A 25,379-nucleotide genomic window follows, 5' to 3' on the forward strand; every position below is an offset into this window, starting at 1 on the left:
GCAATTTGATCAAAAATTTTCAATGTCGTATATGGCGATGATAAATATAGACCTCATCGAATCGAAACTATAAAGGTGACATGGACCTGGAATCTGAACATGCAACTAACGATCAGTTTAAAGACTTCAACAGTTGAGATTGCTCTAGAAAATTAGCTTCATTGAAATCTTCAAGATTTGTTTTATATTGGACCGTTTTTTTCTGAATTAAAAAGTGGTAATTTGGAGGAACTAGCATGAATAATCACAATGAAAGTACTAGTTTACGTCCACAAGAGATGGTACGTCAACCAATTGGATATGTAGATAGGTACAAAGTCGTCAAGAAGCTGTTTGGGTTGTTCAAAAAATATATGCCATCAAATTCTAGTGGGTTGGAGGCTTTATCTGTTCAAATAGAAGGGTTTATTGCAAAATCATCAGTTACAAGTCAAAGTTATAGATTTAATGCTAGTATTGTTCTTCGTGACTTATTGAAGAGCAAGTGTGATTTATCCAAGATAAAGGTTAGTAACAAAACTCTTCATGGTATTGTAAATGAGAAATTTCTTTCGTCAAGTTTAGTCAAGCAGGATATTTTAATTACTAAGGAAGAAGTTGTTTTAAAATTGAATGAATTATTACACGATGTTACAGAATTGGAAAAAAATGGTTATATAATTGATCATATTGCAAAACATGACAGTGAGATATCTGATTTTATTTCTTGCACTCGTTGCAATACTAAATTCTCTAAGAAAAATATAATGGAATCAACAGTTTGTAAATATCATCCATTAAAAAGAGTATTTTCAAAAACTGGTAGTAACCAATATCCATGTTGTGGAGAAACGACTGATTCCACTTCAAACCTTAGATTAGGATGTAAACAAAGTACAAATCATGTATATAGAGGTGAAGGTATTAATGAGCTTAGTCGAATTACAAAATTCGTTAATACACGTAATATCGATGGTCATAATAATGTGCTTGCATTAGATTGTGAAATGGCGTTTACATCACTGGGTTATGAAATGATTAGGTTGACAATTGTAGATTTTTTTTCTTTGCAAACTTTGTTTGACGAAATTATTCAACCAATAGGTGATATTATAGATTTAAACACACAATTCAGTGGTGTTCATGGAATCGACAGGAATACTGCTCTGACATATCAAGCTGCAATCGGAAGAGTTTTATGCAATCAACTTATTAACAAAAACAGTATCCTTATTGGTCACGGTTTAGAGAACGATTTGAACGTCCTAAGAATTGTACATCATAAAGTCATTGACACTGCTATTATATATTCAAAGGGTAAATTCAAGCCTTCCTTGAAAAATCTCGTTTTTGAACATATCGATAGAAAAATCCAAACAGGTGAACATGATAGTTCTGAAGATGCTATTGGTTCGATGGACGTAATAAAGAAGAAATTAGGCATACCTCTCAATAAAAAAAATTGGTAAGTTAATTCACTAACCATCTTTTATAATTAAATTTATCTGAAATAAGAGATATTAAAATCCATTATCTATTTTGTTCTTCTAATTGTGAAAGTCTTGATTCGATTGAAGTTTGTTTATTGACTAAACTTAATAATAAATTCTTTATATCGCTTAATTCACTCTTTAATTCAGAATATTCCTGATCATCTGAAGGAACTGCAAACTTTACAGATTTCTTCATTGGAGATGATTTCGTAATCGATCCCGATTTTTTCATACTGGCATTGTATGATGTGTTTCTTTTAGTTACAGAATTGTAATCCTCTTCAGATCCAATTGAGTCTTCCCTTTGCAACTCTTTGAATAGATTTCTCCCTGCTCTTAACGAAGGTCTGATTTCATTAATTGGTTCAGAATGAAGTATTGATGTGGATCCTGCATTGTGTCTTTCAGGAGACATTAGTCCATTCTTAAATTTTGCTCTTATTCTATTTAGAGAACCATCTCCTCCAAGAGGTTTCGTTTCTGCAAATTTGATTTTAATTGGTGATGTTGGGAACGTTACCTTTGTTACAGAATCTGTATCCACTAAAACAGAACGTTTTTTGCTACCTGAATCTGTCATCATTAGAGGTTGATCTATTTTGACGTTAAAATCTTTTAAACAATCTGGTGAAGCAATTCTCTTAGGAGTAACCTGAATTCCATATTTTCCCTTAACATTACCTGATGTTGAAACTGGTAGTCTAGAAGGGGAATTACTTGATGGTTTGGACAAGTATTTTTTTGGAGGTGATAGCGTTAGTCTTTTAAATACATTATTGTCCCTATGAGATGGAAAGCTTCCATCTTTCTCATTCCCAACTTTATTACTAATATCTTTTAGAGTCTTTTGCATCCTGACTCAAAACCCATAAACAAATTTCCCAGAAAAGAACAAAGATGCCTCGAAGATTGACTCAATTCAATATCTAAAACCTACCTCTAACGCTTCTTGTTTAACCCTTGGTGGGCATTGTTTTTGTTTCCTTAAATAGTCAGATCAAAAATATTTCGTGTTATAGCCGAATTTCATCAAGATAGCTCACGATTGTTTATAAAAAAGAAGCTTAACAATGGTGAACCATCCAAATGATTAATTGGGAGGTAATCACTGATAAATACGTATATATTGGTCAGTGACAATTAAAAAATGTAGTATTCTTATGGATTAATTTAATTTTACATATATAACTAAACGAGTAGTTGTCGAAGATCTCATGCAATTACAAAGGTTCTGTCTGTCTTGTAAAAAGGAAGAATGTAAAGAGGGAGGGAGGGCAGGCAGTCCACTACCGGGTGGGTCTTTGCTTATAAATAGTTTACAGATTTACAATATTCCTTTGCACCATGGTAAGTATCAGCCTTGATTGCTATTAGCATCACCTTTCCATATCTGACACCAATTTTCCATATAGATCTTGTACAATTCAATTTTATTCCCTTTGAACATGACAATTGGTTCAAATTAGTGAAATCTATTATGCGTTCTACCTTTGCTGTAACGCAGTTTGGATAATTGCCGTTGTTTGATTCAGTTAATAATGAACTTACGCATGGGTACTCCACGCTGTTCACATATAAGTTACATAGGGACAAACACGCAGGAAGAACGAGTTGAACCGATTCCTTTGATGTTCCTACCGGCAATTTAAATTTATGATTATTCAAATTGATTCCGACTTTTAATAAAGCTGCCCCAAATATTTTATCGAATTCTGAAGCAGATTCTCCCGTTAATGTCAGATGGATCAATTTCTTGTCTAGATTAATGACAATTGAGGAGTCCGTAGTGTTTATTTGAAACATTAGATCTCTTTGGTTATCGTCAATATATGGCCTTTGATAAGAAATCATATTCCAACATCCAGAAACTTTCTTTTTGTAACAATCGCTGCTACTATCTAATTTCTTCTTCTTGGAAGGTGGTTCAAAACAAGGGCTTTCATCAGATGATAAGCTGCCATCCTTATCTAATTTAATGGAAGAAGGATCATTCATATAATCACTATCTGGAGTATCTTCCACTGGTACGTCTGGGGTCACAACATATCTCTTATTTAAATCCACCATATCAAGCAATATATCCTCTAATTGTGTCAAAGGATTGAAAATAACTTTAGCTTTGATCAATCTTTGCTCCAAATTCAAAAACATGTAATATCTACATTCTTTAATCAATGATTTTCTTTTTTCATCATCCATTTCAAAGGAAGCACCACTTAATAGGCTCAGCAAATCTGAGAAATAATGTGGTGATCTAGCTATATATGGAGGGGACATTGGTGGTGGACGTAATTGTTTTAACGAAAGCTCAACAAATTTTGTTAGATCTAAATTATGAACACCGGTTGTCATATGGAAATAATTTGGGGAATCACCTTTCCTACAAAACAATTTCTTTGGAAATTTGAATGTTTGGCCACCAACATTTGTATAGAAATATTCTGTCTCTGATAATATGGAGATTAATCTAGGTAAATGATAATACATGGCATCGGAAAATATCATAGTATATTCAATCTCATCCTTAATCGGAATTGCATAACCTTGTAGATGTTGATAAATCCTACTAAAAATATCAGCAGACCTATCAATAAACAGAACATCGTCAGATTTATCAGAGTTTTTACAGAAATATTCTGTGAAGTAACTTGGACCGTCGGAACTCAAAGAAGCACCACTAACTTTGAACAACTCGGAACCAATTTGAATCTTGTACATCTTCTGATGAGGTAATAACTGAGGAATAGGTTCTCTTAAATCATCATTACCAGCACTCTTCTCTGAATTGGCACTTTCAAAGGGCATAGGGACACTCATCGGAAAGGTTCACTATAACGTTACGATAATTCTACACAATAGCAGCCAGCGACAATAATAGAAGCTAAAAATTGATCAGCTTAATCTTATGTGATCAAAGATAAATTTCTAATATCCACACCTAAATGTATTATCAATAATAAAGCTTCTTTTTATATTAATCAAATCATAATAGTCAAGTATTCATATAATTAATAATCTTCTTGATATAATTTTTCATTATTTCACTATTTCGGTCAAGAGAAACTGACGTACCTGTCGTTGCTTAGTAAGATAAAAAAAAAAGGAAAAATCAGAAACTTGATAAAGGATGGGACACGTATAAATCAATGCAATGATTTGAACAAGAATGATTTTTATAAACTAGTCTTTAATGGATTAGGTATATATCTAGTACTTTTAAAATTTTAGATGTTTGATTAAATTTGAAGAATTAAAATTAGTTTACTTTTGATAGAGCTATGATTATTAGCCAAAAATATTTTTTACAAATATCCATCATTTTAATTAATTTACAGAATTGTTCTTGTTATTTATGTATTCTAACTATTGGGAATTATATTTTTAGGAATATACACATTATTTTTTAAAAAGAAAACATTATCTCTTCTTGTAGCGGTTTGGTTTGAGAAATGGTTAACGGAATATGAGATATAAATTATTCGTATTGGTGTCACTTGGCACCGTTTAAGCCAGATTGTTCGCACAATGAATAGAACAAAGATTCTGTATTTTTTAGAAGATTTTGAGGGGTATCAAATTCAGCTACTTCACCTTTATCAAGTACAACAATTTTGTCGCTATCCATGATAGTATTTAGTCTATGTGCAATAGTTAAGATTGTTCTGTCTTTAAAGGCTGTACGAATAGTTTCTTGGATCAGACTGTCAGTTTCAACATCGACAGCCGCTGTGGCTTCATCTAAAATTAATATCTTGGACGGTACCAACAATGCTCTTGCAAGACACATTAATTGTCTCTGACCTACACTTAAATTATTACCACCTTCGGTAACTCTTGTATATAGTGCGTTATTTTCACTTCCATTGACACTTTCTTCATTCATACGTAAAATATGTTGTTTCAAATGAGATAATTCCAATGCGTTCCAAATCTGTTCATCAGTATAGATGTTTGTAGGATCTATGTTTTCTCTAATGGTACCTTCAAATACTTGAGAATCTTGTGGAATGATTGACAATTTATGTCTCAGATCGTATAAACCAATTTCACTGATGTTTAGACCATCAACAATAATGGAGCCTTCGGCAGCCTCGATTATTCTAAATAGCGCTAATGTCAATGACGATTTACCAGCACCAGTTCTACCGACAATCCCGACCTTTTCTTGAGGTTTGATGTCAAGGCTAATATTCTTTAAGACTAAATCTAAGTCAGGTCTATAACGTGTTGAATAATTTTCAAACTTGATGGCACCACGCTCAGGCCAATTTTCAGATGGCCTCTTCTCTTCAATTATTAATGGAGCTTCGCTCTTCAATTCGGCGTATTCCTTAATTCTCTCAACTGAAACAATGTTTGTTTCAACTTCAACTGTCATTCTAACAATCCAATTCAAGGATTGAGTTACTTGTAGAGCATAACTTAAAGATAAACCAATCATACCAGCAGTCAATGTACCGTCCCTCAATTTCAAGATTGATAAGGAAGCAGCACCAAAAATAATTAAAGAACCCAAAAATTCTAATCTATAGGCTAACCAACGATTGGAATTGATGGATGGATAATATGCGCTCATGTTATTGTCTACTCTAGCCTGGTTAATATGAATAAATCTCTTCTGTTGTTCATAACCTCTAATTGTTGCTAAACCGCCTAAAGATTCTTGGAAATGGGCATAGATTGGAGATTTTGTAATAGAATCCAAACGACGAAGTTCTCTAGAAGTTCTTAAGTAATATTGTTGGTAGTATAAATATAAAACACCCATAGGGATAACCAATAGGATAAATTGCCAAGTATTCCAACAGATAACAAGAATGGTAAACGAAACTTTGACTGCATTAACAAAAAATTGTGAGAATGATCTACCTAGAACTTCATCAATCTTGTAGACATCATTAGAAAACCTATTCAAAATTCTGCCGATTGGCGTAGTTTCAAAAAATGTCATTGGAGCTCTCAGAATTGACGACACCATGGAGGAATGTAGATATTTAGAACCGTGAATGGTACAGAAAACCCACAAAACAACTGTTTGACATAAGGTGGCGAATGCTGAAGTTACACCAAAACCGAAATAGATTAACAAATAATGAGTAGAATTTGGATTTTTACCATATTTAGTATTGACTTCAGACCAATGTTTTAGCCAAAAATTACCCATCACAGATAAAAACATGGATAAAACAATAAAAGACAGAAACATAACAACACTTCTTGGATTACAGGCTTTTGCATATTCTTTGTAAATGGACCATTTCACTTTACCTTGTTCTCTATGTTCACGCCTATCGTTATCTTGATCATCATTGAAATCAATTGATCCTAAAGTAGACATACTTCCCCTTCTTAAACTTCCCGTTTCATCATCCAGAAACTTCAAGTCGTTCAATTTATCCAATTCCTTTAACTCAGTTTCAACAGGCACGGTATTCTCACGGTTTAAACTTGTGGAGCTCTCTTTAGGTGTCATAGTTGATTCCGTGTCGGTGCTACTGTTCACATTATTCTTATTACCGTATTCACTAATTAATTTACACAGAGGTGAATTGATATTATCTGTCACTTCGTTATAAGTACCCTGTTGAACAATCTCACCATCATCTAACAATGTTATATTATCAGCAATTGACAAGACAGAAATCTTATTGGTAGCTAAAACCCTAGTTTTGGTGTGTAACAAACCGTTTGGTCCGATAACATGTTGGATTAAATGCTTTGAAACATGTTCATCGACAGCAGCTAATGGATCATCTAATAAGTAAACATCTGCCCTTGCATAGACAGCTCTTGCTAAAGATAACCTTGCTTTTTGGCCACCAGATAAAGAAATACCCTTTTCACCAACTAAAGTTTGATCACCATCAGGTAAAATGGATAAATCTATAGTTAATGCACATGCCCTTAATGTTTTTTCATAAAACTCCTGGTTATATTTATGACCGAATAAAATATTATCTTTAACGGTACCATTCATAATCCAAGGTAATTGACTTACATATGCAACATTACCGTGAATAGTGGCAAAGCCTTTGACCCTGAATAGATCACCTAAAATACTTTGTATAAATGCACTCTTACCACTACCGACCTTACCAACAATACAAGCTAATTCTCCCTTTTTGGCTTGGAATTCAATGTTTTTCAATGCCACTTTATATTCAGGTTTCCTTTTCCATAAAAAGGTGGCATTGTCACCAATGTTAACGGCAATATCGCCTTGTTTCTTTACTGGAGGTAATCTTTGAATAGCATCCGTTTGTAATTCTTCATTTGTCATGAAAGAGAATAATCTGCTCATGGAGACTGAGGCTTCAATGAATGCGGTAATAACTATTGGTAGAGCAGCCAGTGGGAAAGTTAGCAAGTTGAACAAAGTTAAGGCAGGGAAAACTAAATCAGTTGTAAGTGGTTTATCTTCAATGTACACAAACACGGCAAAAGTAGAACAGGAGACTAGAAATGGGACTAAATTGAATTGAAAGTTGGTCATTGCATTGAAAACACCAATTCTTGTTAAGTTCTTCAATTCCTTTTCGTTTCTTACATGTTCTAATTTTTCTTTATAAGGCTGCTCCCAAGCATACAACTTCAATGATTTAATGTTGTTTAATATTTCATTGATGACTCTGGTTCTTTCATCCTTATATTTCATTTGAACTTTCTGTAATTGCTTTTGAATACGCATCAAGTAGGAGTTTAATGGAATCATCACGATTAAAACGATGACACCAACCCACATTGAATGTCCTAACAATTTGTATAGAGAGAATAGACACAAAATAATTTGGAAGGGACCGGACCAGATAATATTACACCATTGAGTTAAATCTTGTAATCTTTGAACATCAACACTCATCAAATTAACAACATCACCAGTAGATGACAAATCTGAAGCCTCGTTCGATAACACCAATGCTTTTTGGTAAAGAACTGAGGTCATGGCACTTCTGATATTCATACCAGTGTTGAATGAATTCAAGAAATATTGGTGTAAAACGGATGTCTGAATGAAACTGACTAAAAACATTGCAACAGCAATCATGAAACCTCTTATAATAGGTAATTCGTGAGGAGTATCACCTTCGCCTGTAGAGCCTAAAAATGGTAACTTAACACCGCCTCTAGATTCTGTATAATCATTGACAAATTTGATAAGGATTCTTAGTAACTGAGGTTGGGTGAAGGCCAAAACGTCGTGAATTGCTTTTAGAAATGCGGCCAGAACTAGTTTAGAACTAAATGTAGACCACATAGCCCAAGCTAAAGAAGGATTAGATTTGTGTTTTACCTGATTTTCCCAGTGTACATTAAACGCTTTTGCTAATCTATCACTGCTGAAAGATTCTGGTAATTTATACAAATCAGATTCAGACAGATATTTTTCGTAACCAGTTCTCATTAATTCAGTCATCCAGCTAAATGAAATTCTAGAGAAAATATTTGCTGAATCATATGGGTTCTCCTTTCTCTTTGACAAATGATCTTGAATTATTTGATAAGGCATCAAAGGTTTCTTTGGAATAGCCTCCAAAAGCAGCAATGATAATGAGATGATTGTTTGGAATATCGTGAAAATGAAAACATTGCGTCCAAAATAGAAACTATCTTCATAGGTATATCTGATTAAGAAATTGACTGTTTTAGCAAGGTTTCCAAACGTCTCGAATAGCCAATAAAACAATACTACACCATTGGCAACTTTAGAACGATGGTACTCAACCCAATGTAATCCTAGAGCTACAAATAGCGAGAGTAGGGATAAAGTATATTGAGAGATCACCGTAATATCTCTTGTCTTGTTATGTGGAATGCTTAATGAAGCTAAAGAGACAATAACGATATTAATCAATACTAAACCTAATCTGGAGATAATCAACCAATTATTTCTGTATTTCACACCTGGATGGTCATTCTTCAAATAACGACTAATCTCTGAAATACCAAATATAATCATAAACAAAGATGATAAATTTAATAAGACTCCATCGATAAAACATTGAGTAAAGTCACCATAGTAGGATATGGGGCCAAACCCTTCTGGTGAATGACATAATTGACAGATATCTGAAAACAAATCAGGCATTTCTATCCTAAACAAGTCTCAATTGTCTTATCAGATACTTCAAATTACAAATATTTTAATTGCTACAATTATTAATTAATAAAGTTTAATTGATTTATAATTAGCTAAAGATATACTTCCCTTTTATATAATTAGACATTAGGATAATTAATAGGTTTGATTGCTAGCCCTTTGCCAAAATGTCGCCTTTCTGATTACTAATGGAGCTCATTACACACGGAAGATCATGTGTTTCTATAACGATGGAAGATTAGTTGAATCATGTGACTTGAATATAATGTATTCTTTGTTGTGAATTCTTTAGTTGTAGATATCTAATAATTGTACGTCGAATAAATGCTGTTATGGTATTTATTCTATTCGTCTATTTGGTGGTAGATTAGTACTGTAAATAAGTATATTTATTAATTAAAGAGTTCTATATCCCTTCTTCTAATGTACAAAGTAAGTAAATAATATACAATACTATACAACTGTTTCAAATAGTAATTACTATTATTCTTTATAAGTATGAACGATAATAACACTTATTATCTGGTGTCATAGATCTTACAATCCATTCGTATTAAACTATGTTGAAACAATACAATAATATTAGTAAAATGTCAGTATTTGTATAATGTCACCTCTCATTAATTTAAACTGTTTCTAATAACTTCTGGATGTTTGAGTTGTTATTAATAATTGTTCAATTTAATATGAATGCATGTCGTATTTAGTTTATGAAATATCATATTTGGTGTAAGCAATTCTTGCAGTTCCATGATTGCGCATATTGCAGCTTAACATTGATTGACAATGATCTAGATGGCAGGTATACTTTTAAGGGATATTTGGAATATAAATAGAAACCATGGTTACTCTTGCAACACTTGGTATAATCTCTAAGAAGGAGGATGGGAAATATTCCGCAAATTAATCCTATAATTGTTAATTTGAGAAACAATTGGGTAAACAAAATATGTTAATCAAATTCATGTAATAATTGTAGGAACTAGCCAATGTTTGGAAATGACCCCACCATATTCTTTTAATTTGTTAGGAAATTTAGTTTTGGAAAGAGTTATCGAACCCAACATGACCCAGAAGTTAATGATTTGTTTTTACAAAATCACTTTTTTTTAGATACAAATATTATATGAGTTTGCCAAGAAACTTAAACCAAAACATATTTAAAATCTTGTTAGTATAAGAACTCTAGGTGATTGACCAAACTACGATTTTAAATCATAAAGAAGTAAAAATAGTTTCATAATTTATAACCAAAAAATGGTATTCATTTATAGTGCAAAAGTTAACATTATTAAGGTACATCAAATAAAGCAAATAAATAGAACTAATCGACGACGAAAAACTTCCAATCATTGGATGAGAAGACAATTGAAATATTCTAAACTATATTCAATAGAAATATATGACAAAAGAAAATTTATTTATTCCCAAATAATGAACAATTATCAAGTTCTACTGCTTTTTCCAAATCCCAAAATTTCCAGATCTATTCATAAGAACTACCTGATGTTTGTAGTAGTTACGTCAAAATGGAGAGGCCATTGACTTGGGTAATTAGCCTACACATTACTGCAGTTGAAAAGTTCCACTCATGTGAGAATCACATGCAAGTCAATCTATACGACAATACATCTGCGGACGTGGTTAAAATAATTATTAAAAATTTCAACAAGTTACTATCCGATATAGTGTAACGGCTATCACATCACGCTTTCACCGTGGAGACCGGGGTTCGACTCCCCGTATCGGAGTTTATTTCTAATTTTTTTTGAAAACTTAGACACTCATTTACTTTAAGATTATATGACAATAATTATTATTAATAAATAGAAAATAGAAACTATTGATTATAGACAAAACAGCCTGGGTTCATTATATTTTTTCATCATTTTATATAGGAGTTAGTCAAAAATTATTTAATATGAAAAAATTACTTCAAGTAAAACGAAGTATAAACTTATTTTAGCTTTAAACTTCAGAATACCGAGTAAGGGAGAGTAAGAAATATTAGCATTAAAAATGTTGCGACCAAAAAATTGTTAATATATTGTACAGTTGGTTTTTGAGACGAAGAAATAACGTAATTCTTGAGGGGATGATCACAAAAAGGACAAATGGAAAATTAATTTAGAACTAATCTGATCGGTAGTCAGAAAACTGGGAACTTCTGTCAATTCTTAGATTTCTTCTGTTTAATCACATGAGGTTTCAGCAGTTCGAAACTACACATCAAACCAGTGGTAACACTCATGACAGCACCCCAGTTTTGGAATTCACCACAATAATTAGGAGCTGAAAAAACAGTTACCAATTTCTTCTTTGCAAAAAATTCGTAACCGTCTTCTACTACCATGTGTCCTCTGATAATTAAATCAAATTTGAACTGAGAGCAAAAATCAACAACAGTCTTTTTACCAAATGTGTATGAAACACCCCTGTCATTCAATGACCATGCTTGTGCTTGTGCATTTGGATCACTCCACAAGATATCAGTTATTAAACCCTCATCAGGAATATCTGTTGGTCTTTTAATACTCTCAATTTGTTCCATTGATTTCAATTCAGGTGAAATACCACCGTGGACACAGAAAATTTTGTCTTGAATAACTGCAGCGAACGGTAATGTATTAAATACATCAATAAACATTTTCCAAACTTTTGTATTTTTCCTTCTCTTACATTCATCATAGAAACCATACATTTTCGTAACATTTGCCGATTCATGATTGCCTCGTAACATAAAAAAATTGTCCTTGTATTTGATCTTATAACATAACAGTAATAATATAGTTTCCAAAGATTGCTTACCACGGTCAACATAATCACCCAGACATAGATAATTAGTTTCTGGCGGGACACCGCTCAATTTCAAAATTCGTAAAAGATCTGAATATTGTCCATGAAGATCACCGACTACCTTAATTGGTGCCTGTAGTTTCAATAACGATGGTTGATGCATGAATATTTCTCTTGCATGGTAACAGATCAATTGAATTTCCCAAGAATGGAAGGGGAAATCTTTTGATTTATAGACTCTAGATTCACCCAATTTTAACAATTTTTCAATGGCGTCATCAACATCCAAACCGTCAGAACTTGAACTGTCATGAGGATATCTCTTCAAAAAGACAGGTTTGGCGGTTGATCTATAATTAGGTATAGATGAGAATGAAGTTGACACTCCGCTATTATTATAGCTATTGTTTCCGGAATAGGATCCGTTCATCTTATTTGAAACTTGACTTGTTGATAAATGATTGTGAGTATTGATAGCAGTTGTCGGAGTACTTGCGATAGTCTTGACAAAGCTACTATTTTGATTGTTTGGGTCATCCTTCATAGAATTATGAGAAGAAATGAAAAGCGTATTTTCACTACTGCCACTACTACCGAAATAATCACTATTGCTACTACCTACTGATGCAATTGTTGTTGACGTAGAGAAAGCCTTTGCTAAGGAGATATCTATGTCCAAATTGTAATTTGAATTTGAATTTCTTGACTTCAATTTGTTAGCATTGCTATTATTACTATTACTGTTATTTGTTGAAAGAATGACCATTCCTGGAGTAGCACTATATTCAATATTAGTATTACCACTTCCTTGGTTTCTTACCAGTGAACCATTTCTTCCAAAATTTGTTCTTTCTGATGGTTTTTTAATTGGTATAGAGGTAACTTCTATATCCTTCGTATTTTTATTATAGATAGTAGGTGGCCTACTATCATCTGGGTCATTAGGTTCGTTATTATTAAGGTCATCACTAGTTGTTAATTGTTGTTGATTACTGGATGAGCTCTTCGGTACTAGTGTATTGCTATTACTTGTCCTTGACGGGCTGTTTCCCATACTATAAGGTATATTCTTATACGATTGATGGTTATTATACTTTTTATATTTATGGTTATTTTGTATTCTTTTTATCTTAAAATTAAAATAAGTTTAGTAAGAATAAAAAAAATTAATAATGGGGGAAATAATAGGTAACACGAAGTGCTTATTCTTTTTTTTATTTATTTATTTTTTATCTTTTTTTTCCAACGTTCTAGTCTAAATTTTTTAAAAAAAAATGTTGAACTATCTAATGAGAACTTCAAATATTATAATATGAAATAAACAGGGTACCCACTCGGTCAGTTCAGATAGGATTACTGTAAAACAAATTCTCAATTTAAACACAAACAAACTCAAGCAAAATTTAGTTCCGTATTGTGAACAAGTATACGACTATAAATTTGTATTATAATCAGGTTGTATATTATTATCTTTTAATTTATTTTTTATTTTTTCCCCTGCCAATAAAGTATCCAGTACTTTTTGCAATAGAATCAGTTAATATTACTACAAATGTCGTATACACTACCACTATTACGAAACCAGTAAGCAGGCTTAAAAGAAAAAAAAAATAAAGTAGAAAAAATGTTTATTAAAAAAAGGATAGAAATATGAATTGTTAGGCTCGAACCAAATTGCCAATATATAGTTCCCCTCTGAACAATTAAAAGATCAAATTTAAAAAAGAACAACAACAAAAAATACACTAAACTTTAACTTAAACTTAAATTTAATAGGTATTTTCTTAATTTCTAACTTTTTTTTTATGTAATTAAATTTGATGATGATGATGATGATGATGATGCTAATGGTATCAATTAAATTTCCTTTTTCCCTTTTCGAAAAGAGACAGGCAAGGAAAAAAAAATTTATTCAACAAAAAATAAAGAGTGTCGTTTCTAATGATATAGTCACATAAGATTATTAGTAATATATATATATATATATGGTACGTAGTGTACGTTTATGGTTAAAATGTATATACGTAATAGATTAGACTAATCTCGGTGGGATTAATCACCTATTGCAATTATAATTATAATAATCAATAGAGATTGGTAAAATGTATACTTTTTTGGTTATGGGTATATCATTTGTCTTTTATTGTTTTTGTAATTTTTTTTGGTGTATTTTTTCTTTTTGGTGTATCTTTTTTATTTTTTCTTTCTTTCTTTCGTTAAAAGTCAGGTCAGCTGCTGGTATTGTTATTGCTGTGGCTCTAATTTTAATTTTAATTGTTTTCAGCAACATCTATTAGTTGTCCCTTTCTTCATGTCCTTTTATTTTCATTTCAATATTTGGTAACTACCACTTCTTTATTGGTTTCTGGTACTTTATAATTGGTTGTTCTACCTTCTTCATAGATGACATCTAGCACGTGATTCAAGGTGCCCTTTTCTTTCAAATCAAGGTATTTCTTGTAAAGGATTAATGCAGTGTACGCATCTTCAATCGAATCATGATTGCCTTCTTGGATGTTTCTATCAAGGATAGCATATGCCAAGTATCTTAATGATAAAAATCTTTTACCTTGGAGGAAGTAAATGGCAGTATCCCTAATCTGCTCCTGTGGAACATTGATATTAATTTGTTTGAAATCGTTACTTAAACCATGTCCAACAAATACACACCCTAATTGCATTAACAACCAAATCTTTCTGTAAGCTACTGTCCTAGTCACTAAGGCTTTAGAACTATTCTTAGGATCTAAATCTCCAGGGTTAATACCACTGTACTTAGTAACATAATCTTGAATATGGTCAGTTTGAACAATATAATCATCAATAAACGGAACTCCGTATAAATCACCTTCTTCACCACGTAACACTGAAACTCTTGCTAATGCAGTTTTTTTAGGCCTGATAATTGTCTTGATACCTTTACAATCAATGTCACTCATTTCTTCATTTAATATCACAAATTCTGCGTCAATTGCAATTAATGTACCAGGTTTAGGGATATCAGATAATTCACCTTTTGTTAATAGTTGATACTGAGCTGCAGCATCTTTTCTAACACCATTGGCAAAATGATCACGATATAAAATGTTATAGTTTATCGGATAAGTATCAACTGATAAAAATGGCTTGCGTAACTCTTCAGAATCGCAATATATTACAGTCTCTACTGTTTTCCACCAATAGGTTATATTCAACGCTTCCTCTTCCTCTATTTCTGTAACCAAATAGTCATTGAATAAATACCACTTGTAACGTTTATCATCATTGTCATATATCTTTGAATAGGTGACATACCTATTCTCACCAGTCGTGTCAGTAACTTTGGCTACATATCCATTTAGCTCGTATTTAAAGATAGGATTGGAAGTTTTTAATTCATTAGGATGGTTCTTGAGAACTGCCTTATCCTTAGACATAGTTGCATAAAATTCAGGGGATAACCAATCATTTACAGATTTGGCAACTGTCCACTCATTCTCAGATAAAAGTAATTCTAAGGACATTACTGGAGGAAGATTTTTTATCACTATTTCATGTTCAACTATTTCGTTTTTATTACAGATCTCACAGGTGCTTTGTACTTGTTTAATCCTTTTCATAGAAGATTCGATATATGGTAAAATTGTATGGTTTGTTAATTTACGATTAATATGTTTTGTTGAGTTTCTTACAGGAGAAGTTACTGACAGTGTCGGAATAATTCTAGTTTTCTTCTCATAATGAGAGCAACTGGACAGCACCTCAGATTCCAGATGAAATCCAAAATCTTCTTCTATAGTAATAGTATGCGTACTTCTCTGTAATTCATCTGCAATTAAGCTATTTAGGAAACGATCATTAAATTTCTGGGTTTGCCCCTTTGCTAGGCTATCTGCACAATTCAAAGAGCCCATATCTTCAGAATCTAATGATAAACATTCTAACGACTGAAATATGGTATTATTTTGTTGCAAGTGCATCATGTTTGGTGTCGAAGAATTAGTCATTGATGAATCATCTAAAGAATCCAAGGTTGTTTGGAAATTAGAAGTGAAACAGACTCTGCCTTGGGATCTTTGCATCATATCAAATAAATAACCCGTCTCTGTAAGTAAAGAATTTTGTGTAAAATTTTCATCCTTTAAACAGCCCACAATAAAATTAAAGATTTCAGGAATAAATCTGTATAACTGAAGTATCGAGTTAGTGTAAGGGTGATCAATATCTGTATCTAATCCAGAAAATGTTGTCTTATTAAACGATTTGAAATCGAAGTTATCAGAACCGTAACGGCCATGAGTCAATTGTAATTTTATATATGCAGGAGGAATTTCTTGATCATTCAACGGCTTACATCGCAGTAATTCCGTATCGATTACATTTAAAGTACCGTTCGCTGAAGAGTTCTTGTTCACAATGTTTAGCTTATTGGTCACAGTTTTTCTTATATCTTTATAACAAACATAGGACTCGATTACATTACGATGTCCATATTTTGAACAATTATATTTATAAAAATGTGGTAATTTATTATTATTGTTGTTGCCGTTGTTGTTAATATTACTGTTGTTATTATTATTGTTATTGATACCATTATTGTTATTAGATGGAATAATATTAGTCTGTTGCGGTTTAATAGGTTGGAGTTTTGAATTCGTTAATTGAGAAACATCAATTGCCTTCGGAAGAGTACCTTTACTTCTGAAAACAACTTGAGACCAAGCTGAAAGTAACTTTTCAGGGTAATAGGGCATACCTACAGAACTTAGGGAGTAATCATCATTGTCAATGGAACCTGGTACATTTAAAATACCATCATTTATAAAATCTGGATATTCTAATATATCTGGAGTATTAGTAAATCCAGGATTCGAACTTGACCTACACCAGGTCCCCAAAGTGTTATCACCTGTTAAAAACCCTAAATAATCACCGTTGGCTGATATTACCATATCTTTAACTGAACGACAAGGATGTACGAATTGAGTTCTTAGAGTTGGATTCGATAAATCTATAAAATCAAATGAACCTTGTTCGGAAGCCACAGTCATCACTGTAGGTAGGACTGGATGTAATTTCACATAATCCGCACCTCCAGAACCCATATTTGTTCCCTTGGAAAACGATACCGGAGGCAACTGTTGCATAGTTCTCAAATCATAAACATTAATGAATGGATCCGCAAACATACTATTAAACCTTCGTGATTTCCCTACTGTTACTAAAGTATAATCTCTTGAGTCCATGCATGAAATAGTTGCAGAATGAGCGGAAAATGATTTTATGATATGATTCGAATTTGGGTCCAATAGATCTATGGAACCTGATTGTTTACCAATTGAGATAATTTTATTATTAGAACACATCAATTTTACCTTTGAAGAGTAATCAATTATCGATGATAGACAATTTTTATTTAAATCAATTGAAAGTATACCAGAATTTGAATTGTTACCAGCACAATATAAAACATTTTGAACGTCTTTTGAAGCATAACACATAGTTTTCAAACCACTCAAGAGAGAGATATCTATACTGGTTATATTCATTGTGGTCACACCCCTTCTATTTGAAAAATGCAAAGAATCGTCACTTAATGATAGAATACCATCTCTATGGGATAGCATATCATTTACTGGCATGGCACCAAAATGACCTGTGTAACGAGTGTATAACTGAAAATTTGGATCATAAGAAGATATTCTACCATAACTATCACCACACCAAATCAAATTTGCCCTTTCATCAAAGATAATTTTCGTTGCCTCTTTTTCTTTATTATCATATCTAAAATAAGGTTTTTTCAAATGTTCAATTAAATCAACTGGTGTTGAATACGATAATTGCCAATTGTTCATTTCAATAAGCTATATTTCCAATTTTTTCTGGTCTCTTTTATTTTCTTCTTGGATGAATATACCAAAAAAACAATAATGAGACTAATTAATTTACAATTAGCCAATTCCCCTATTATGTAGTTCTTGCTAACAATCACTTTATCTTTACTATCCTTGATTTGTTTTCCAATCCCCACTCTGTAATATAATACACAATTAGCCTAATAGCACAAAGATTTCTTCTACCGTTAGATAATGAATAAAATTATCATATATATATATAAATATTGACAATTTATTGATGGGATGCAAAAGTTAGGATAACAATATAGTTAATAATTAACAATGAAACTTTTATTTATCGCTTTACTTTATTTTCCAACCTTTGAATAATAAATAGTAACGAAACCCTCCTATATTATTTCAAATCCCGTGTTTCTGTATCTATATGTACTGTAATAGTTGCTATATCTTAGGAACCTAAAAACCTTAAATAAGCCTAAATTCAATAGTTTATAGCGAAAAGCAGAAGCAAAAAAAAAAATAACTTTAAAAAAGAGAAGTAAAGAGAGTCTCTTAAGTTAAGCTATATATAGTTTCAATTCACTTGTCTTAACGGCAACTTGCTGGATTTAACAATATATCAAACCCTTTATTTCAATATTATAAGCTTCAAATATATATATATATATATATATATATAATATAAATATTTATACATATATATGTATTTATTTTTTCATTACTTTTTTCCTTAGGTTTCCGATATTGCTTAACCTTCAACTGGAAATTTACAAAATAAAATACCACAACAAACAGGCAGACATTACCCTACCTTTAACAGTACCTATCACGTGACATACACACAACCACGTGATATCAAAATACCACGTGACACAGCCATATTAAAATAAATTTGGTACAACAAGAAAAGGAAAGGAACCTAAAAAATCAAAAAAAAAAACAGTTCGGTTCTAAATATTGACGAAAAAAAAATATTCAATAAAAATGTAATGTTAAGTTGAACAAATTCATTAAAGAAATTATACATTGTACAATTGCACCGATAGTATATCAAAGTGCAATATCAGATCGAGGTGATCTTTAGGGAAGTTTGCTCAAGAGGTTCGTCAGGGAAATATAGAGTTTCTCTCATTTTCTTAATATTTATTTTGTTTTTTTTGATTCGAATCTTATTACTTTTGATCGAACTTAAAAAATCAAAAATAAATAGATACTACATCAGATATAGATATAGTTGAAACTTTCCATATTTCTTTATTTATCTATTTTTGACGAGTTCATTTGGATCACAACGTTATCCCTTTTTTATATTTTTATCAGAGAAGGTTTATGATAATTATTGAGTCCTAGAATATCATCTTTTATTTTTGATTCTCTGTTTGTTTTCTATACTTTTCACTTTCTATTCTGAAAAAGAAGGCTCCCACACAAGATTTATTATCTTACCAATAATACATTAATACTAAGGATAATTTCAATTACAACAATAATACTATAATGTTTAGTAGAAATCCAAATAATACAAATACATTGTTTGGTAATGTAAATACCGCTACTCCGACTTCCACTCCTACTCCTGCAGCAAATAATTTTCAATTGCCTTCAAAGCCAAATACTTTGTTTGGAAATGTAACTAATAATAATACCAATATTGGAGCTTCTACCCCAAGTCCATCTTCCACTAATACTGGCGGTCTCTTTGGTAACACAAATACAGCAACCGGTACAGGTGGCGGTTTATTCGGAGGCTCTTCTACTAATTCTGCACAAATTCCAACTGCCCCACCTGCTAATACTACTGGTGGTTTGTTTGGAAGCAAACCAACTCAACCTGCTACAACTGGTAATTTGTTCGGCTCTACAAATAATTCCACAACTACATCCGGCAGTTTATTTGGTAACAACTCTACAACAAATGCCCCTAAAACGGGTTTGTTTGGTTCTAATAATGCTGCAAGCACAGCCCCTGCACCTTCTGTCTCTCTCTTTGGAAACAGTGCTACACAACAACAACAGCCACAATCCTCTGGACTATTTGGAAATAAGTCAACACTATCAACATCCACATCAGGTGGTTTGTTTGGCAACAATATCCCAACTACTACAAATACATCATCATATCCATATGGATTAAATATTGGTGCAACTCCATCATCACTTACTACAATGCCTGAATCAATTACTGCTAGTTTAGGTAAGAATAAAAAAATTACAGAGTCTTTACAACCTTCAAATTCAACCACATCAGCTCCAAAATTAGACAGTAGGAGAAGTTCATCTGTGGTTCCTACAGCTAATATCCGCCCAACTTCTAACTCTTCCTTGATTAATAAATTAAATTCAAGATTAAATCTGTTTCAAAAAGGGTCATCCACTCAAGGCATATTTTCCCGTTCTAAAAGAAATGAATGGTCCAATACTTCACAAAATAACATTGCCAGGGATATACTAGGTTCTAACAATTTATCAGAATCAAATAGTAAAAATGGTGTAGTTTGTTTACCTAACAATGACGTAAGTGACATGCGTAAGTTGAAAATTGAGCCAAACAGAAGTGCCGCCAAAAAGTTGAAGCTATTTTCAGGAGAAGCAAAGATTACAAAAGAAAATAACAATGAAAATAACTCTATTGATTCATCGGAAACTTTAAACAATGATACCGTTATAGAACCAACTTTGAACAATAAAACGGACTCGATTCAACCCAAGCTTGTACCAACTTTGATTACTAGTCAAGGTGATGAAGGAAAAACTTCTTCAACCGAATCCGAATATTGGTGTTCGCCTTCTATTGAGCAACTATCAAATATGACTATTCAACAATTATCCGAGGTCTCGCACTTCGTTATAGGTAGAAAAAATTATGGCTGTATTACATTTAATTTTCCAGTTGACTTAACGGCATTTGCCTCTGACCTTAAAGGTTTTCTATTTGGAAATATTGTTAATTTTTATAGTACAAGGACTGTGGAAGTATACCCTGATGAGGAGTCTAAACCACAAATTGGTTACGGTATTAATGTTCCTGCAACTATCACTATTGAGGATGTTTATCCAACAGATAGAAATACCGGGCTTCCAATTAAAGATGTCTCACGAATTGATGAGCTCCAATTATTTGTAGATCGTTTGAGGAACCAGCGAGACATGGAATTTATTTCCTACAATCCACATTCTGGTTCTTGGACTTTCAAGGTTAAACACTTTAGTATTTGGGGTTTAATAGAAGATGACGAAGAAAATAATAAACAATTGTCAAATGAAGAAAAGAAGAAAAGTACATCTACGGATGAAAACTCCTTTAATAAAAGTGCCCTTGTTATTGCTAATAATGTTTCCAATTTCACAGCAAAAAAGCTTGCAATTTCAAAAGTCATTGGCTCCGAAATAGGAAATGATTTGATAGAATCTAAGCAATCCTTTATTGAAAGTGCAGAAATGTCAAGCGATAGACAAGATTATGATTATTCTAACTATGTGGTAGGTGAAGATTCAGTTGACATTCAAATGAACAACGATGATTTAATCGTTGAGGAAAAACAATACGAGCCTGATGTCGAAGAAAAAGATTTTGAAGGTTTAGAAGAAAATCCTAATTTGGATATCTCAAACCGTTGGGTAGATCAATTGAAAATAGCGGGTTCTTCACTCCGTTCCGTCTTTAGATCTTTGAAGGATCCATCTTTAAATAATGCATCACACGATTTAACCCTATTATTTGATGAATTTAATGATGGTATGGAACTAGAGAAAAGAGTGAAATCTGAACGTAGAATTACTTCCTATAAGATGGTTAGATTCTGTCATGACTCCAGATTGTTGACTAATGAATCTAATACAGTAAAATTATTACACACCCCTGTATGCAGTGCTTTTAACGAAGATATTGTTTATGAACTATTTGAAAAGCATCTAAATTCAGTTCAGATATCAAACAGAGAATCTAATGCATATCCTGTAATAGAATCAAGCACATTCACATTTAGCGATATAGCATTAAGTTTTCATGCAAATAAAATTGAACAAAATATTTGGAAACTTTGTTCTGTATTGTTTGATTGTATTAATATATCTTATGATGTTGAAAGTGAAAGTGAAAAATCGAAATTGTTAAAAAATATTAGATTCTCCTCTCTGTGTAAATGGATTGTTGAACAAACCAGTCATGATATTTTAACAAGAATTTCCACTACATCTGACGATTTGGACAAAATATTTTTATATCTAGCTTTGAATGATATTGTTAGTGCCACTGAAACTGCAATAAAATCAAATAATGGACATTTAGCTGTATTAATAACTTATCTTGGTTCAAATAACCCACGTATTAGAGAGTTTGCGTCCTTACAACTTTCTAAATGGGATATGATTGGCCACACTGTCGACAAAAAGATTAGGCGTATATTTGAACTATTGAGCGGATCCTTATTTAATAATAGAGAATCAAGAGAAGAAATCTCCATAGAATTTGGATGGTTGACTCAATTTGGTTTAAACATTTTTTATTCCCAAGTAGATGAGTATGAATTGGAAGAGATTGTCAGAATCTCTCTTGAGAAAATATCTGTATCATCAGATAAAAGTTACTACCTTTTGAAGACTTTTGCTTCCAGAAATATAGAGGATGTTATCAAAAATACAAGTGTAACGGAAAACAGTTTAGATATGTCATTTCTATGGTATTTTATTCAAGTTTTGAGACATTATAATTCTTACAGATTTTCTGATGGGTTCTGTGATAATTTAACTATTAATCATATAGAGGAATTGAAAATAGATGGTTTATATAAAGAAGCACTTTTTGCAACTTCGTTTATTATCAATGATAAGTCTGCTAAACAAGAAATGGATAACATAGTAATGCATGAAATTTTAGGATTGAAGAACGATTTTGATAAACATATTCTAGACAAGTTACATGTTCCTTCTTCATTGATCAATCAGGCTCTCGCGCTATACAGCCATTATGAACATGACTATTTATCTGAAGTAAGATATCTTTTAAAAGCAGACGATTTCAAAAGTGCGGAGACTGTCCTAACCACAAATGTCGCTCCTTACTTAATATTAAAAGGGGGTTCAGATCTAATAGTTCTTCGTCAATTGTTGAATTCATTTGCTAAAGATAGAATTGAAAATTGGAATAATGGTCTAGGTGTTTTTGAATATTACCTTTCTTTAGTATTGGATAAGCAAGATGAAAAGCCGCTGTTAGAAAAATTAATAAGTTCATTACCTGTGCTAGCTGAGAATAACAAATCTACCAAGATGATCTATATTTGTTGCAATGAGATGTCGAGAGTGGCATTTTCAATAATAATAAAAAAGTTTGGAGATGAAGTCAATAATGCATTGAAAGTAAAATTACTCAAGTTACCAGTTGGTCAACCAGAAAAGGCATATCTTCAATCAGTATTGACAAAGGTGTAACTACACAGATCAGGCTTTGTTAAATATCATATTTTGCATTTAATTTATAAAAGTAACATTTAATAACTACATATTTATTTAAATAGTTATAACAACATTATTATATTAGTATATTTTAGAATGTTTTAGGTTTTTAGATAACTTTTATTCCTATGATATACGGAAAGAATTTAAAGCGAATATTAAAAACATGAAAATAGATAAATAATTTAACGGTATAAGTAAATGAATGTATTTGTAATGTCTAAATTTAAAATTTTAGTTATAGAAGTAAATATAGCTATATGTAAAAGGGAGATAAAAAGAACGAGAAGAAAATCTGGTATATTTAAAAGATAATATTTTGGAAGTGAGATTTTGATAGGATTTTAAATTAGTAAATTGGTTCACCGTATCTCAATCTCAACCAGTGCCAAGCGTCAGCATCAGCATTAGCTTCTCTTTTTTCAACAGATTCGGAGTCTTCTCTCTTGTAGATTGGTTCACCGTATCTTAATCTCAACCAGTGCCATGGTTCAGCAGCAGCTTCTCTCTTTTCAACAGATTCGGAATCCTCTCTCTTGTAGATTGGTTCACCGTATCTCAATCTCAACCAGTGCCATGGTTCAGCAGCGGCTTCTCTCTTTTCAACACCTTCAGAGTCTTCTCTTTTGTAGATTGGTTCACCATATCTTAGTCTCAACCAGTGCCAAGCTTCAGCGTCTCTCTTAGCTAAAGAGGCAGATTCATCATCTGAGTCAGCGAAGGCGGCGTCGTAAATGGTAGTGTTAACAAATAATAAACCATTGGAGGTACCATTTGAGAAAGGTAACATAGCGACATCATCTTTTTCACCAAAGTCCAAGTAACCAAGGACAGCTTCAGCTGGTACATTTAAACCGGATTCAACAGATTCAACAGTTTCATTAGAAGCTCTTGAGATAGGAGCAGCGGAAACGGCAGTGGCAGCTAAGGCAACAGTGGATAAAACAGTAGAAAACTTCATATTTGTAATTGATGTTGTTGAATTAAGTTATAAATTTGTATGTTGATGATTGTTTTTCTGTTAATAATAATGTATTGTTATTATTAATTGTCTTTGTTGATGATGGTTTTTTATATCTTATATAATAGATAAAAGGAAAGATAGAATTGAATTTACAATAAAGATGAAATAAGTCGGCTAATTTATATGTGTAGATTTTACAATTATAATTTTATATCACAATCTTTGCTTTCTATTAGTTACCCAATTTGTCGATATATTAAAGACATAACAAGTTTCATGTTAAAAAATACATCAATTTCATAATGACTTGAGGTCGAGGACAAGGTATTTTAAAACCTTCCTAGTCAATACAATATTATCAAGATAATCAATTACCCCAAATAAGCTAACTAAGCTTCAAATCAAATCAAATCAAATCAAATCAACTCAGATCTACAACCAATTGATAATACAATAATAAAATTAATTGTATTAGAATTGAGATGTCAGTGTGGATGAACACCATGTAAATAATTACATCTCTTGGTATTAAGCCATTGATAGCCGAATTAGGAAACTGCGTCACAAGAAATAGTACGAAAAAAAAACGTTTCTGGATATCGAAGGACTAAGTGACTGGCTTGACTATGAAAAGCAAAGTAATACCATACAAAATGGTTGTAACCATGACTACTACAAAGAGAAAAGTAAAACAATTGTTAGATGAATGGGATTGCACTATTATTAATGTGATAACCCCAAACTAACATTCACAA

The 25,379-nt window shown here is 32.0% G+C and overlaps 8 protein-coding genes and 1 non-coding gene across 9 annotated transcripts; 3 read left to right on the top strand and 6 right to left on the bottom strand.

Moving 5' to 3' along the window:
• Positions 1–236: 236 nt before the first annotated feature.
• REX3 (RNA exonuclease) lies at positions 237–1,448 on the top strand (the record flags this gene model as incomplete). The annotated part of the gene is made up of 1 exon (XM_001645528.1): positions 237–1,448. The coding sequence occupies one exon, from the start codon at positions 237–239 to the stop codon at positions 1,446–1,448; it is 1,212 nt and encodes a 403-aa protein (XP_001645578.1).
• A 61-nt stretch (positions 1,449–1,509) lies between these two features.
• On the bottom strand, positions 1,510–2,325 carry FIN1 (Fin1p; the record flags this gene model as incomplete). The annotated part of the gene is made up of 1 exon (XM_001645529.1): positions 1,510–2,325. One exon carries the CDS (start codon positions 2,323–2,325, stop codon positions 1,510–1,512), a length of 816 nt encoding a protein of 271 aa, XP_001645579.1.
• A 452-nt stretch (positions 2,326–2,777) lies between these two features.
• Positions 2,778–4,289, bottom strand: Kpol_1033p27 (BTB/POZ domain-containing protein; the record flags this gene model as incomplete). The annotated part of the gene is made up of 1 exon (XM_001645530.1): positions 2,778–4,289. One exon carries the CDS (start codon positions 4,287–4,289, stop codon positions 2,778–2,780), a length of 1,512 nt encoding a protein of 503 aa, XP_001645580.1.
• A 673-nt stretch (positions 4,290–4,962) lies between these two features.
• Positions 4,963–9,558, bottom strand: YCF1 (ATP-binding cassette glutathione S-conjugate transporter YCF1; the record flags this gene model as incomplete). Its single annotated transcript, XM_001645531.1, has 1 exon — positions 4,963–9,558. The coding sequence occupies one exon, from the start codon at positions 9,556–9,558 to the stop codon at positions 4,963–4,965; it is 4,596 nt and encodes a 1,531-aa protein (XP_001645581.1).
• Positions 9,559–11,249: 1,691 nt separating this feature from the next.
• Kpol_1033trna1 lies at positions 11,250–11,321 on the top strand. Its single transcript has one exon. It is a non-coding gene; the product is annotated as a tRNA-Glu (tRNA).
• A 419-nt stretch (positions 11,322–11,740) lies between these two features.
• Positions 11,741–13,420, bottom strand: PPQ1 (protein-serine/threonine phosphatase; the record flags this gene model as incomplete). The annotated part of the gene is made up of 1 exon (XM_001645532.1): positions 11,741–13,420. One exon carries the CDS (start codon positions 13,418–13,420, stop codon positions 11,741–11,743), a length of 1,680 nt encoding a protein of 559 aa, XP_001645582.1.
• Positions 13,421–14,696: 1,276 nt separating this feature from the next.
• On the bottom strand, positions 14,697–18,203 carry PAN2 (poly(A)-specific ribonuclease; the record flags this gene model as incomplete). The annotated part of the gene is made up of 1 exon (XM_001645533.1): positions 14,697–18,203. The coding sequence occupies one exon, from the start codon at positions 18,201–18,203 to the stop codon at positions 14,697–14,699; it is 3,507 nt and encodes a 1,168-aa protein (XP_001645583.1).
• A 1,500-nt stretch (positions 18,204–19,703) lies between these two features.
• On the top strand, positions 19,704–23,636 carry NUP145 (nucleocytoplasmic transporter NUP145; the record flags this gene model as incomplete). The annotated part of the gene is made up of 1 exon (XM_001645534.1): positions 19,704–23,636. The coding sequence occupies one exon, from the start codon at positions 19,704–19,706 to the stop codon at positions 23,634–23,636; it is 3,933 nt and encodes a 1,310-aa protein (XP_001645584.1).
• Positions 23,637–24,009: 373 nt separating this feature from the next.
• Kpol_1033p32 (uncharacterized protein) lies at positions 24,010–24,621 on the bottom strand (the record flags this gene model as incomplete). Its single annotated transcript, XM_001645535.1, has 1 exon — positions 24,010–24,621. One exon carries the CDS (start codon positions 24,619–24,621, stop codon positions 24,010–24,012), a length of 612 nt encoding a protein of 203 aa, XP_001645585.1.
• Positions 24,622–25,379: the final 758 nt, after the last annotated feature.

This window comes from Vanderwaltozyma polyspora, genomic scaffold, assembly GCF_000150035.1.
Source record: "Vanderwaltozyma polyspora DSM 70294 KpolScaffold1033 genomic scaffold, whole genome shotgun sequence".
Taxonomy (NCBI): domain Eukaryota; kingdom Fungi; phylum Ascomycota; class Saccharomycetes; order Saccharomycetales; family Saccharomycetaceae; genus Vanderwaltozyma; species Vanderwaltozyma polyspora.